Source organism: Hemibagrus wyckioides, linkage group LG20 (assembly GCF_019097595.1).
Source record: "Hemibagrus wyckioides isolate EC202008001 linkage group LG20, SWU_Hwy_1.0, whole genome shotgun sequence".
NCBI classification, from domain to species: domain Eukaryota; kingdom Metazoa; phylum Chordata; class Actinopteri; order Siluriformes; family Bagridae; genus Hemibagrus; species Hemibagrus wyckioides.
The window spans coordinates 11,673,107-11,689,120 of NC_080729.1; the positions used below are offsets into that span (position 1 = coordinate 11,673,107).

Genomic DNA, 16,014 nt, shown 5'->3' on the forward strand with positions numbered 1-16,014 from the left:
CTGAAAGGTCATAGTGAGATAAACGTACTGTTTGAAGTACAGATGTGGAAGAATAACTCATAATATTTCTATCCAGTGTCACCCAATGTTCCCTTTTCTTTATGATTCCTCTCAAGATGACTTCCTCGTGTCATCTCATTGAGTTAGTTCCTTTTTGAGATAAAACGCTGACAGGATTACTCTCTGTACAGACTACAGAGAGGATTATTAATAGCAGAGATGTATGGTGGGGACACATGTGAAAGTGAAAATAAACACACTTCTTCTTGTTTAATAATAAATAACTGATAAAAGTGTGCTGTACATAATACAGATAAAACATAACATGTATTAGGCGACTATGAACAGAGGTCAAGTTAAATGATTTCCTGTCTTTGTGCACGAACCTGCTGTGGCTGAGGTGGTGGAAATCACTACCAAGCATTTAGTGTGCTGAGAAATATTCCATTAACGATTTGGCCAATTTTTACAAAGTCCATCCTTTTTGACAGGCTGAAAAGTAATTGGACAATTGACTGACAAAAGGTTATGTGGCCAGGTGTGGCCTGTTTTCTATTATTTTGTGACAATCTAAGGAGATAAAAGGTCTGAAGTTAATTCCAAGTGTTAAATGTAAATTCCTAGCTGTTTATGGGAACACACAATATGTGATTCAAAGTGGTGGCAGTTAAGGGAGGCCATCATTAGGCTGAAAAAACAAAAAAGACATATCAGAGAGAGAAACTTAAAGTGGCCCAATCAAAAAACTTGCTACATTCTTAAGAAGAAGAAATGCACTGGTGAACTCAGCAACACAAAAAGACCTGAAAGTCCATGGAAGAGATGTAAAGTAGTCTATTGCCTATTGGAGCCAATTTTGGGTACACTGCATATGAGGGACACACCCTGAATAGGATGACAGTCCATCGTACATCATCATGGACTAACTTATTCACACACTTACTCGCACTATATTTACCTACATAGCCATATGTATTACCTACATAGCCATATGTAGTATATGTATTACATACTTATATTTATAGCCAATCCTCTTCCTGGCATATGCTTGCATATAAACCCAAAAGAAACCCACATGGACATGGGAAAAACATCCACAAATATTTCACATAATCAATAAAAAATCTACTATAAAAAGGGCAAATAATCATTTTCCTTTTTCTTTTTAAGCATTTTTCTTTCCAAAGCTTAAAGACATTTTCCTACATTGTTCTGCAGTCCACCATTTGGAAGTTAACTCAGCATAACTGTGTTATGCACAGTTGTTCGATTTATAGTAAACATAATATTTCATTTACATTGTAGAGTGTAAATGATTCCTATTTACTGCATGTCTTATGTTTGTATAGAGTTGATCTAGTTGAAATCTGTGTGAACGTAGATGCAAAGCATTTTTTTTTTTTCAGTTCCAGCCTGCAGACCGTAGAGAGGGTTATAAATAACAGAAGAAAACATTCCTTAAGGTCGTGAAGTAAACAGCATGAGAAAATGAAACGCATGTGAAAGTGAAAGTAGAGCAAATTGAAGCTCTCTTTTTGTATAATGTGAAATAAACAGGGGATGCTGCACCATTAGATAATGCCCTGTCTGACTAGCATGATACGATTTCCTGACCTCCACGTGATCTCATGCGCCTATGATCATCTCAGCGGTATCTGTTTAGCAAATGAATGCTGGCCTGTTTCAGTTTTATATGTTTGACTACTTAACAAATAAAACCTTTTTAATGCATCATCCTTTCTTTATTCATGTGTGACTGTTTGTCTGAGTGTTTCTGTACCACCATGGCAACCGTGTAGTCTAGCAACATCTGCTGAGGACATCCTGTGCTCACTGTTACTGTGGATTCGGAAGCAGGCGAAAGTGAAAGTAAAACACACACTGGGTGTTTAGATTTGTCCACAGTAAGATCACACCCCGTCTGCTTTGCTGAGGCAGATTGCACTGCATGATTTCTCAGAAATACCCTGATTTCACGAACTAACCCACGTGATCCCGCTCGGACCTGATCATAGCTTATAAATAGCTCGGTGCCTGCAAGTTCGACATCAGTTTGGTTTGCATCTCTTTAGCAATTGAAGGTTGATCTATAAGGTAAGTTTTTGGTTGGTTGGTTTCCTTTCTTGATGTGTTACCCTGCAGATTCTCTCTATTGGGTATCGTTGTAACACTTATTTTGCTTCCGTGCCTGTAACCTACTGAATATTAGAGTTAGAGTTCGCAAATTTGTGTTGGTTATTTGAAAGTAACCATATTTCTTTTCTAGAAATGGCAGCAATTCAGATCTCTGCAAGAATATCACTTCTATGTGAGATAATGTCTTCAGAGCCCATAAGGGGACATGGTTTGCAGTCTTTATAATAATAATAATAATAATAATAATAATAATAATAATAATAATAATTATTATTATTATTATTATTATTATTATTATTATTATTATTATTATTATTATTATTATTATTGTTATTATTATTAGTAGTAGTAGTAGTAGTAGTAGTATTATATTTAATAATCAATAGTTTCAATGTTTTTAATCAAGGAAATCTCTGACAATTATATAATCATTTTTAAAGAATGTAATGCATCAAAGGTAATAATAATAATAATAATTCTTAAAAGATGTTTTTGCTAAATATATTTTTATTTGGCTTAATACGTTATAGCATGTCTTTAAACTTTACCAGTGTTGCCATTTTTAAAGGTAAAAGATTGTTAAAACTTTAAGCCTGTATACTCATAAATACTGTAAATTGTTGTGTTCATGTTGTTACATATTTATTTAAAATTATCTTTTCTTTTTTCTGAGTGTCAAATAAATAAAACTGACCTGCCGTTACATACTTTTAAAAAGATTAGCTGGCTTATCAGCTGGCTCCTGCAGACAGTGATAAATGAAACTGGAAGTACTGCTTGTACAAACTCAATGACAAAAGGTTTGCAAGTGAACACAAAAGCATGGAAATATACATTTTCCTCCCATCTCATATTTTCCATTTACCATGTCCCCTTAAGCGCTTTGTAGATGTCATGTGCACAGTGTTCCTTTGTTAAAACTACCGGGGTAGGTTATAGCACCTGCTGTGGTAAGTTGTAACAGACAGAAGAAGCAAAAACAGGGGCCACCCATGTGATATGCTTTGAAAAGTGGTTTGTTGAAATAAAAGAACAATCCAGAACAATGTCTCTTTCTCTGACTGACCATAACTCAAATCCACTTTCTGTTTGATTCAGGATTGTGTATAAATGTCTGTGTAAATTGGCTACACACAGAACAAGGACCCAAAAGCAAAAGCTGGTACAGGAGCACAATTAAGTTAAGTTAATTGAAGACATTCACAAAAGGTTTCTCAGCAAGACTCTTTGTTTTATCAGTGGCATCTGGTTGCCAAAAGGCAGAATACAATCCATAACCTGACATAGAGTGTAAGCTTGGAGAGCCCAGAAATTAAATAGGGCACATTTCACCAAAACTTCAATTGGCTCCTTACAGACAACAGAAAGGTTTTGCTGTCTGTGGTCTCAGAATCCTCAGTGTTGTCTTTCAGCATTACTTGATGGACTCTGGGAAACATTCTAATAATTTGAAAGCATTTGGTCCTTGTTTGACAACTGGTTAGAGTATTTGGGCCAGTTAACAAGTAAAACCCTGCGATTTATCTTGCAGCCACCTCTACTATCAGGAATTCAGCCATAGCGTGGCAAAAGTAAAATATATGTGGTAGAATACAACTGAATCTATCTCAGAGTTACACTAATAGAACTAGTCAGTGAGTTATAATAGTGAGCAGATTAGCAGTGTAGAAAACCTGCAGGGACAAACCTGACCCTGCACACATCAGGGCCTTCCCAGTAGCATCCAGGTCCTAGCTTCAAACAAGGCAGCATTGATGGGGACAGCAGGCCCAGGAGTGTAGTCATTCACTGGTCTGCTTGGCTCCCCTGAATAGGATTAAATTTACATGGATTCTTGGGGTAATTTAGTATTTTACAGGTGCGCCTCTGTGACTTTGTTACTGTTTGACCATGTCATCGTGTTTCTCATGCCTCTGATTTAGGGATCTAATCCATGCTTGCATGCTAACTGACTGTTTTGTGCACTTGCAATAAAAAGACTATTTAATTTTCAACATCTAGACTGCAGAGGCGGAGATCATCATGTGCATCCCAATGCCTGGGCCTATTTGTTTGGTGGAAAATGTCAATGGTTCACTGCATGTAAGTGATGCAGCCATAGAGTATCTGTCCAGGAATAACCAGCCTGTGGTGGTGGTGTCTGTGGTAGGACTCTATCGCACAGGAAAGTCTTACCTCATGAACCGACTGGCAGGAAAACAAACTGGTGAGTTTTGGTGAGGGCTTGGCGATTTTTCACTTTTTCAGAATTGAAAAAGAATTTCTTCCTTATGGAATTTGAAAATAGTTCAACCAGTAGAAGTGTTTGCACCAAAGTAGCTTCATGAGCAATATTTGAACACTTCTGTCCGTCCAACATGTCTAGAATACCAAACTTTATTTGAATCTCATAGTGAATATGACTGCTATGGATGTTTTCAGGCTTTGCTCTGGGCAGCACCATTGAGTCCAAAACTAAAGGTATTTGGATGTGGTGTGTGCCACATCCCAGTAGAACAGGACATACTCTGGTGCTGCTGGACACTGAGGGACTTGGGGATGTTGACAAGGTAAGGACTTCATAGCAACAGAGTATATCATTGTAAATGTGCATTTATTGCATATTATCAAATTAGAATATATGCTTTAGTGGCCAAATTACATTGGTCCTATATTTGAAAAGCTTTACTGTAATAATGAATCGCTGGATGATCTGCATTCAGGGTATTTAATCTGTTGTGGTAGACATTGGTTACTTCAAATTTACTATCAGAAACAGCAAACAAAGTTTTATTAGCACAAAAAATCATATCTTTGTAATGAATCTGTTTGAATTCATTCATTTGCACAGCCAAAAAGATACTGATTAACAATTATATTTTAAGTTCCTAATTTAAAGCAGGACCTGCCTATGGTGTTGGGACATATGCATTCTATAGAGGATTTAATTGCATGAGCATAAGACTAGAAAAGAAACAATTAATATTTAATAAAATGTTTGTAATCATTTTCCTGAAACTGATGAGCTATACAATTAAGAATATCTTTAAAAGTATTTTTTGTCTAAACATACTATATAAGGATCATATAATATTGAACATTTCTAAATATACATAACTATAGTGTACATTATTTATACTGTTTTAGGGAGACTCTAAAAATGATGCCTGGATCTTCTGTCTGGCTGTTCTTCTGAGCAGCACTCTGGTCTACAACAGCCGTGGAACCATCGACAACACAGCAGTGGAAAAACTACAGTATCCTTCCTTGTAAAATACAAAACAAATTGTATTAAAATAATTTATTAAAACAAATACAGAAATAGTCCATTAGACAATGCTAAAAAGCCACAGATACAGTCATGGGAAAAAGAAAGTACACATTCAATTCTATTTTTTTATTAGGATTAGGCAAAATTGTGTGGTCTTCACCAACTTCTAAAAACATATAACCTATATATAACATATAACAGATTTCAGTAAGTATAATTTTACCCAAAAGTATACCATATAATTCAGTAACATGTAAAATCACCTTTAGCAACAGTAAATTAAAGTACACAATTTCAGTAGGAGTTTCTGTTTGGAGCAGGTGGGGTTAAGGGTCTTGCTCAAGGACTCAACTGTGGCGGTTTTGGGGCTTGAACCCTGATCTTCCGGACAACGACCCAGAGCCTTTACCACTTGAGATACCATCGCCCCCTAGATACTGTATGCTGAAAATTTACATTATTGCCATTTGGCAGACGCCCTTATCCAGAGCAACATGCAAAAGCGCTTTGAAGTCTCCGTCAATGCATAAATCAACACTGGTTCACTAGTAAACACTTTTGGGAGGAAATATAGCACATTTTTTTTATATTACATCTATATATATTTTTTATATTTTGGATAAAATTACTACATATTAAAATCTATTGTGTTTTTTCATTATTATTTGTGTCACTAAGGGCATCTGGCGTAAAACCTGGGCCAAATTGAAACATGCGGACCACAACAACAATAACAACATTTTTTCATTTATAAAGGTTGCTGAGAACCACACAGTTGTTATATTGGTCCTGATAGATTAAAAAAATACAGAATTGAAAAAGGTTGTACTGTCTTTTCCCCAAGACTGTATTTCTCATTAAGTCATGATTCCTTAACATGTTGCAGCTATGTCACTGAGCTTGCAGAGCAGATTAAGATCAAATCACCTGCATCCAAAGCAGCTGAGGCTGAGGAGGAGGAGGAAGACACTCAGTTTGTGCAGTTTTTTCCTAACTTTATCTGGACTGTGCGTGATTTTTCATTACAGCTGGTGCTTGAGAATAAGGGTCAAGTGACCGAGGATGAGTACCTGGATTTTGCCCTGCAGCTGAAGAAAGGTATAAATGACATTAGTGATCCAAGATATTGAAAGAACATGTGCAAGAACTCTCTTTCTAATAGCATACTCTAAATGTGGAAATCACTATAGAACAAAATATTTACTTTTAAACAATTACTGCAATCCTTATTCCAAATAGTAGGACAATAGAACTTCAATTGCAATGCCACAGATTATTTTTTAGCCACCTGTGTATTTTGTTGCATTTGGAAGTCAAACTGTATTGTTCTGTAACATTTCCACTGGGATGTGTGAATAGATCAAAATTATTTTTACAATGCAGGTCTTAGTAAGAAGGACACCAACTATAACCTTCCAAGGCAGTGTATCCGGAACTATTTTCCAACCCGCAAGTGCTTTGTTTTCCCGTTTCCTGCCTCCCAGGAGAAAATGGTTATGATTGAGAGCCTGGATGAGAGTGAAATTTTCCCAAAATTTCTGGATGTTACACAGCATTTCTGTGACTATGTCTTTGCTGAAAGCAGAGAAAAAACAGTTAAAGGAGGATATAAAGTCACAGGGAGGAGTAAGCACTACATTTTTTTTTATCTCCAATATTATTATTTATCTGTATCAACATTTCAGTTGTGTTTCACTACATAGATCTGTTCATCTCTGTGCTGTGACTGTGTGTGTGCTTGTGTTGACAGTGTTTGGTCACCTAGTGCAGACATATGTGCAGACGATCTCTAGTGGAAAAGTCCCTTGTCTGGAGAATGCTGTGGTTGCTATGGCAATGATTGAAAATGAGGCAGCTGTGCAGGAGGGGTTTAAGCTATATGAGAGTGAGATGGAACAGGTAACAGACACACACACACAAACACACACACACACAGACACACACGTTACCAAATATGAATATATACATGAAAAGGAGGCACTTTTCTTAAATAAAGCAGTGTGCATTGAGTGATTAGTGAAGCAAAAAGCTTGAAGTTGTGTACCCTGAACTTATGGCACTGTACTATGTACACGTTAGCAGTATTGTTTTAAACTACAGGGTGGACCAAGGCCATAATAACAAACAGAAAACAGGAAATAGGGATAAAATAAAATAAGGATAAAATAGTTTCATAATTTAATTTAATTTAATTTAATAATTTAAATTAAATTATAATTAATAAAATAATAAAATAATTTTTATTTCTAGTTATTTGGGGTTTTTGTTCTTTCCCCTCTCCTTTCTCTGTTCATCTTCTTTTGTAAAGCTGCTTTGAGACGATGTCCATTGTAAAAGTCGCTAGACAAATAAATTGAATTGAATTGAAATTGAAATAACACAATGAGGTTAGGGACTAACTGACCTACACAGAAAAATAGAAACAAACAAAAGACAGTAATCTTTCCTAAACTCACTTACCCCAAAATACAAAGACAAAACCCACTTCCAACATAAATGGCTGTCACACCCCTACTACAAGTGAATGCAAACGTATATCAATATTAACACATACAAGGTGATTATGTACAGCCAAGGGAGACAAATCAAAACATGGGACTGACCAAACTTGCAGTTATAGTAAGTTTGAAAACCAAAACTGTCATCACCAAAACACAAAAGAAACACAACCACAACCCAACCAAATTAAAATCAAATTCAAATTAAAATTTTATTCATCACATACGAAATCATACACAGTACGACTTGCAGTGAAATGCTTTTTACAACTGTCCTACATATGAAGAAAGAAAAGAGTAAAAATTAAAGTGTGTGGACATGAAAAACAAAGGGATATAGTTAACAATATATAGAGAAAAATAGCAAAAATTAAATGGTAGAAATTAAAGACAAAATAATTGTGAAAAACCAAGAGTTATCAGAAATGCATATGCAAATATATGTGAGCATCAGTAATCAAAGTGGTAGCATTAAGGCCTGGACTGGACTGGACTAATCCACAAATACATGCAAGACAGAATACATTATTTTAACGTAATTTATTTAAAATACTGGGCACAAGTACATTATATTGCCAAACGTTTTGGGACACTCCTCCAAATCATTGAATTCAGGTGTTGTTTTTCAGGGGTTGGGACAATTTCATGCTCCCAACTTTGTGGGAACAGTTTTGGGATGGCCCCTTCCTGTTCCAACATGACTGCACACCAATGCAAAAAACAAGGTCCATATACAAAGTTGAGAGCAGGAAATTGTCAAAAATGTCTTGATATGCTGAAGCATTAAGAGTTTCTTTCACTAAATCCCAACCCCTGAAAAACAACACCTGAATTCAATGATTTGGAGGGATGTCCCAAAACCTTTGCCAATATAGTGTACGAACAAAAATAATAACTGCATGAGCACTATTTACAAATAGCAGTCCCACATCCATCTATATATTAATTATTGAATCTGTGTGAGTTGGGTAGCTGTGGACATAGTGGAATGGTTCATATTTAATGTTTGATACTTCATGTTTAGGCCATGTCCACTCAGGTTTTGAATCTGATTTACAGATTTAAATACTAAACAGATATAGGTGCAATTACAGATCTCTCTCTCTCTCTCTCTCTCTCTCTCTCTCTCTCTCTCACACACACACACACAGCCTTGACATAAGTAGTTAATAATAATAATAATAATAATAATAATAATAATAAAAATAGTTAATAAGTAAAAATATACATGTTATATGAATATATAAAATAGTGTGTGTATGTGTGTGTGTGTGTGTGTGTGATACTAGCATTAAGATATGACTTATGACTCTAATCTAAAGCATATCCAATGTTAATCCAGGTGAAGAGAACATTTCCTGTCAGTTTTAATGAAATTTCTGCTGAACACCAGAGGATCAGCAACATGGCCTGCAGTGAGTTTATGAAACGTTCCTTTAAAGATGAAAAAGGGGAATACTTCAAGAAACTGATGGTGCGTTTTGAACACCCCCCCACACACACTCCCACACATACACCACACAGATGCACACACTCTTTAGTGTCAATCCTGAGCTCCAATTTCTCCAATTTCCTCCACATTAATTTATCCACCAAAATACGATGGATTGTCTATTCTGAGGTTCCCCTAGATATGAAAGAATGTTGAATATGTGCGCCCCATAGATTAGTGATGGATTAGTGTCCCATCCATGGTTTTTTTCTTAATTTGTGTGTGGTGTTCCCAGGATAGACTCTGGATCCAAGATGACCTTGACCAGAATAAAAAATATTAGAACACTTAGAAAACATATATGTTTATATTATATGTACTACTCTCTAGGTGTAAAGATGATTTTAGAAGTTTATCTATGATTATTTTTATTACTTATGTTTATGTATTTTGTTCTTGTTCATGCAATGTTATTTTCAGGAGGAAATAGATAAGCACTATGCTGAGCTAACTGTTCAGAACATGGAGGCATCAGAAGAGAAGTGCCACCAAATTCTGACTGATCTGTATGAGGAGGTGAATGTGTGTGTACGGCAGGGGGAGTATGCAAAGCCTGGAGGATATGAGCTCTATTGCAGACATAGAGACAAGATCATTGTTGAGTACCACAGCAAGCCCAACAAGGGAAACCAGGTAAGAAACATTCACACACACACACACACACATGTAAAGTTTTATATATAAATACACGTGTGTATGCGTGTATGTATACACAGTATACACCTCCTCATTCATGCAGTTGTCTAATAAGCCAATCATGCAATAGCACAATGCATAACATTCTGCTGATACAGGTCAAAAGCTTCAGCTTTATGATTTCTGTGATTTTAACAATGCAACCCTGGCAAGATATCATGGACACAGATTTACGGCAACTGGACAGATTCTAATCTTCATCTGTCCAGTTAGGGTGAGCCTGTTCCCATGACACTCTCAGATTCCTCTTCTTGACTGACAGTAACATAATGAGGTGGACATAATCCATCCACCTTAAGGTTTGATGAAAAACCCAAATCAGAAGGCTCCAGTTCCTTACTAATACAATAATTCCATTACTGTGGGTGTGTTTTCTCTCTCTCTCTCTCTCTCTCTCTCTCTCTCACTCTCGCTCTCTCTCTGTGTCTCTGTGGCGTTTATGTATGTGTATTTTTTTTTGTGAAGGCTGAGGCTTTGTTGGAGAGCTTTCTGAAGGGGAAAAGTGCAGAGGCAAATTTAATTCTCCAGACTGATGAACAACTGACTGAAAGTGACAAACAGATTCGAAGTAAGCTGGGCATAACTGATATATTCAAATATTGTGTGAACATTGTGTGAAAACCATGGAAAAGAAACTGTATTGATATTACCCAACTAAATAAATGTAGCTTAGTGGTGAAGGCTTTGGACTTTGTGAGTTCGAATCACAGGTCCACCAAGCTGCCACTGCTTGGCCCCTGAGCAAGGCCCTTAACCCTCAATTGCTTAGTTGTATAAAAATGAGACAAAATGTAAGTTGGATGTCTGCCAAATGTTGCAAATGTAAATAAGGATTACTGGAAAAAAAATCTACCCATAAATATACCTGGTGGAAACATGCTTGGAGGTAAATGTGAAATTAGGAAGACTATTTGGGCAGAAAAGAATGGAAGGAGGTGCTCACTAGATAAATGAAGCCAGATATCTAGCTGGTAACTGATAATAAGCAATAATTTTGGTTTGTAAGAAAATTATTGTGAGGGAGCAAATTGATTACTCAAGCAACAGAAATGACTCAGTGGATGAAGATTTTCTGAGTTACTGTTAAACAGTGACATCAAACCTTAAATACTTCAGCCAGAATATACTGAAGAAGAACTGTACCAGCAAGGAGGAGGTTCACAGATAAGTAGCTCAAAATGACACTGAGACAAATAATGAATGTTAGCAACAAAAAAAATCTACTACAACATTATTTAGTAATGTTACATGATTGTGTTAGCAACTTTACAAGCCATGATAGTAGACTTAATAGTAGGTGCAAGGGTGAGGACAAGTATTGCTTTTCCTTTTCCTGTCAGAGGTAAATAACAGATTTGCACATTGCATGATGGCTTTTGTGTTCTCACTTCATCGAAGTGTGAGAACAGAAAACTGATACATAATCATGAATCTTATTAAAATGTCAACACTGTCCAATCCAATAGCTTGCAAGAGAATACTGCAAATTACGAATGCCTATTAATAAAATATATTAATAAAATTAATAAAAAAAAAAGTAGTAACACTAACAAGTCGAGTTTTTTATACTTTCTCTTCTTTACTTTCTTTCCTCCTTTGACCCTTGGTGATGATGTACAGAGGAAAAAGAACAAGCATCTCTCTTAGAGCAGCAGTTTAAAGTAGAAAAGGAAAAACAGATGGAGATGGAGAAACTAATACAGGAGGAAAAAGTGAACCATCAGCAACGGGTACAGCAGATGGAGAAGAAGTTTGAGGAGGAGAAGAATCAGCAACAGGAGGAGATGAGAAGAGCAGTGGAGTGCAAACTGGCCGAACAAAAAGAACTCATACAGAAAGGGTTTGATGAGAAAGCCCGGCTGCTGGGCCAGGAGATTGAACAACTTAAAAAAGAAAAGGAAAAGGAAAAAGAATCTGGTGGCGTTTTTAAGGATTATGTCATGCCACTTATTGACACTGCCAAAGATGTGTTTTCCACAGTCCTTCAGTATAAACTCATGAGGAAATCCCTCAAAATGCCATTTTAATGCCAGAGAAAAAAAGTTTAAATGAGTGAAATATTATTTGATATATATTAAAAGCCAGCTTAAGAAATCTGATAACTCCCAGGTCTTTGTGTGAGGTAATATATTTCAGTGTGGAACTGCAATGTGACATTCACTTCTGACATAAAATCAGCATGTACTTCAGATTATACCTGCAAATTTTTTGTTTTTCTCTGAAGAATCTAAGCAATGTAAGTAATGAAATTAAGCTTTTGCATATTGTCCATGAGTCATAAATTGCTATTTGTGCATTGCATCTTGTGTTCTTTCAATGCTTTTCTATCATAACTGTACTTAACCTTTACAGGTGAACTTAATTTGACCTTCTCTACACTTTTGAATGCACATGTCCAACTGTTCAGTGTTTCAGTACTTTTTGAATAACTTGCTGTTCTCTAACAAGGTGCTTAACGGCAAAATTCACAACTGGTGTTTGATCCATGAATCGACCAATAAATTTTCTGGATCAATTAGAATTGTTATTTAAACAGTCCTCTTCATCATGCTGTTCACATTTTGACATCATGAGACCAAGACGACACCTAACAATTGATCAACAGTACCTCGCCATTGCGAGGCTTCAAACAGGATGTTCTCAGAGGGAAGTGGCCACTGAGCTTAGAGTGTCACAGAGTGTCATCAGCAGGTTGTGACAGAGATACAGAGAGACTGGAAGAGTCACAGAAAGGCATAGAAGTGGATGTCCTTTGGCCACATCCCACGTTGATGACCGCATTATTGTGAACAGTGCCCTGCAGAACCAGATGAAGAATGCCACTCAACTCCAGGCACATTTAAGGGAGGTGAGAGGCACCCAAGTGTCACGTCAGACCATTCGAAACCGTTTACATCAGCGTGGTCTGCATGCTAGACGACCTGCAAGGGTACCTTGCCACACCACTAGGCACAGGCATTATCGTCTTGCATGGGCCATGGAGCATTTACGCTGGACGAGGGACCAGTTAGCCTCAGTGCTGTTCTCTGATGAAAGTCAATTCACGTTGATCAGAAATGATGGCCTCCAACGATGTTGGAGACATCAAGGAGAGTGCTATGCATCAGCCACTGTCGTGGTGGTGTTACAGTCTGGGCAGGTGTGTCTACTCAATACAGAACTGCCCTACATCTTGTGAATGGTACAGTGACAAGCCAATACTACCCGAATAACATCATAAATCCAGTCATTGTGCCCCTGCATGAACAGCACAGGCCTAATTTCATCTTCATGGACAACAATGCTTCAGCTCATCGAGGTCGCATCATTAAGGAATGGCTGCTGGAGGCTGGGGTACCTCAAATGGAGTGGCCTGCACAAATGGAGTGGCCTGCACTTTCTCCAGACCTGAATCCCATAGAAAACCTATGGACAAGGAGTTCTGTTTATAAATATTATGAACTTTGTTAAAACAATGATATACACTCACAGAACACATGTATGTCTACACATTCACCCAGTCAGTTCACAGCCTTCTCAGTAGCACATTCCATTCCATATCTATGAACCCTTATATGATCATGAATTCCAGATGTCTCCCCACTAAAAAACCCTGCTTCCTACATTGGGAAAATGTCTCACTCAATGAACTTGGCTCCGATCCAGACTCTGATGCAGAGATTTCAAACACTCTTCATCTTAAGCTGACCCTCTGTCCACTCTCCCTTCCAAAACCCAGATCCCTTGACTGGGCCAATTTCATGCCTCCACCCACAATTGGCCAATGGCCAGGATTTTGGAGAACATTTTCAGTCGCAAGATCACCTCTCTAACCAGTTTATAGCACAAAGATTTTCTGACTCTTTTTCCCCTGTCTTTTGACTCCATTCCAACACTTCTGCCTCTGCTGCCTAACTAAGACTAAACAGAAAATAAAATGGCATTTTCTTTCAAGTCTCCTAATTTTATCTACTATACATAAGGCACAGAGTTTCAGATGGACATGTGTTTATTTTTAGACTCTAGATTTAGATCTATCTAAATCCATCCCAAACCTTTATGACACAATCGATTTTGATCAAGGCTGCCATATGTTTCTGCATTCAGGGACTTACTGAATGGAGATTAAGGAATGGATTAATCAGCTGATTTATCAGGTGCCTCATCTGTCATTCTCAAAGCCAATTTTCTATCAAGTTTAATAACAATTAAACTTTACAAAATTCATGGAATTCCTCAACTTTCCAAATTATGCAAATATTGTCTAGCAGCTTTAGTTATTCTTCACATCAAAAATCTGAATGGAGAAAAAATGTGATCTCAGTTATTTTGAACATGCCATAGTTTGTGCCAGAATCTCTACACAGAATAGTGCAATTTTAAAAAAAACCCATCAAAGCAACATGTACATGCATTTGCTGTAGATGTGATCTACAGAAAATTGCCAGACTGGTTCAAACTTACAAAAAGGCCATAATGCTCAAAAAGGCCATAGGCTCAGATAACCACCACAACACAACTGTCCTGAGACTCCTAGGATGCACAATACGTCGAAAACCAATTTCAGTTCCACATCTTCCTGAATGTGAACCAAAAACTGAAAGGTCATATTGAGATAAACGCACTGTTTGAAGTACAGATGTGGAAGAATAACTCATAATATTTCTATCCCGTGTCACCCAATGTTCCCTTTTCTTTATGATTCCTCTCAAGATGACTTCCTCATGTCATCTCATTGAGTTAGTTCCTTTTTGAGATAAAACACTGATAGGATTACTCTCTGTACAGACTACAGAGAGGATTATTAATAGCAGAGATGTATGGTGGGGACACATGTGAAAGTGAAAATAAACACACTTCTTCTTGTTTAATAATAAATAACTGATAAAAGTGTGCTGTACATAGTTCAAGTCAAATCAAAGTCAAAGAAGCTTTACTGTCACTTCAACCATATATAGCTGATGCAGTACACAGCGAAATGAAACAATGTTCCTCCTAAACCAAAGGTGTTACACATAACACAGACAAAGTACAGTGATGCAGACAAACACTGAGCTAAACACAGAGATAAAACTAAATTATACTTAAGGTGCAAGAAAAGACTAGACATACAACAGAAGTGCACAGGATGATGAGACAAGACAGTTCAGACAAACAACATATAGACATATAGACCGACTTTGTGCAAAACAGTGTAGACAGTGAGTGCAAATATTAAAGTGACACATGTAAACAGGATCAATCTAAAAATATAAAGTGAAATGTAAAGTGACGTGCGTGCAAACAGGACAATTAGTGTGTGTGTGTGTGTGTGTGTGTGTCCAGCACAGTTCAGTTCTCGTGTGGAACACAGTTCTCAGTTGTATGATAACATGTATTAGGTGACTTTGAACAGAGGTCAAGTTAAATGATTTCCTGAGGCTGAGGAAATCACTACCAAGCATTTAGTGTGCTGAGAAATATTCCATTAACTATTCCAAGTGCTAAATGTGAATTCCTAGCTGTTTATGGGAACACACAATATGTGATTCAAAGTGGTGGCAGTTAAGGGAGGCTGAAAAAACAAAAAAGACATATCAGAGAGAGAAACTTAAAGTGGCCCAATCAAAAAATTTGCTACATTCTTAAAAAGAAGAAATGCATTGGTGAACTCAGCCTCAGGTCACAAGACCTGAAAGTCCATGGAAGAGATGTAAAGTAGTCTATATTATAGTTATAAATAACAGAGTAGAAAACATCAGTCCTTAAGGTCGTGAAGTAAACAGCATGAATCTGTCAGCTATGGACGCATGTGAAAGAGAAAGTACAGCAAACTGAAGCTTTCTCTTCATATAAGGTGAACTAAACAGAGGATGCTGCACCGTTAGACAACGCCCCGTCATTCTGAAGCTGACTAGCATGATACGATTTCCCGGAATGTCTTGACCTCCATGAACTCTCCCACGTGATCTCATGCGATGATC

The 16,014-nt window shown here is 37.0% G+C and overlaps 1 protein-coding gene across 2 annotated transcripts; it reads left to right on the forward strand.

Moving 5' to 3' along the window:
* The first annotated feature begins 1,970 nt into the window (after window positions 1-1,970).
* Window positions 1,971-13,999, forward strand: LOC131370560 (guanylate-binding protein 1-like). 2 transcript variants are annotated; one of them, XM_058417909.1, is made up of 11 exons: window positions 1,971-2,094; window positions 4,138-4,342; window positions 4,558-4,685; window positions 5,263-5,372; window positions 6,273-6,484; window positions 6,770-7,012; window positions 7,137-7,285; window positions 9,227-9,358; window positions 9,797-10,009; window positions 10,538-10,640; window positions 11,693-13,999. In XM_058417909.1, exons 2-11 carry the CDS (start codon window positions 4,159-4,161, stop codon window positions 12,097-12,099), a joined length of 1,881 nt encoding a protein of 626 aa, XP_058273892.1. In that variant the 5' UTR covers window positions 1,971-2,094; window positions 4,138-4,158; the 3' UTR covers window positions 12,100-13,999. The 2 variants fall into 2 exon arrangements, with proteins under 2 accessions (XP_058273892.1, XP_058273891.1); XM_058417908.1 differs by lacking the exon at window positions 1,971-2,094 and having other exon boundaries at window positions 2,643-4,342.
* Window positions 14,000-16,014: the final 2,015 nt, after the last annotated feature.

What these genes read in the sequence shown, in the direction of transcription:
- LOC131370560 (XM_058417909.1), top strand. Translation starts at nt 4,159, where the DNA reads ATGTGCATCCCAATGCCTGGGCCTATTTGTTTGGTGGAAAATGTCAAT. An exon ending in AATACTTCAAGAAACTGATG is followed by an intron (nt 9,359 to 9,796) that starts GTGCGTTTTGAA and finishes TGTTATTTTCAG; the next exon opens with GAGGAAATAGATAAGCACTA. An exon ending in AGCCCAACAAGGGAAACCAG is followed by an intron (nt 10,010 to 10,537) that starts GTAAGAAACATT and finishes TTTTTTGTGAAG; the next exon opens with GCTGAGGCTTTGTTGGAGAG.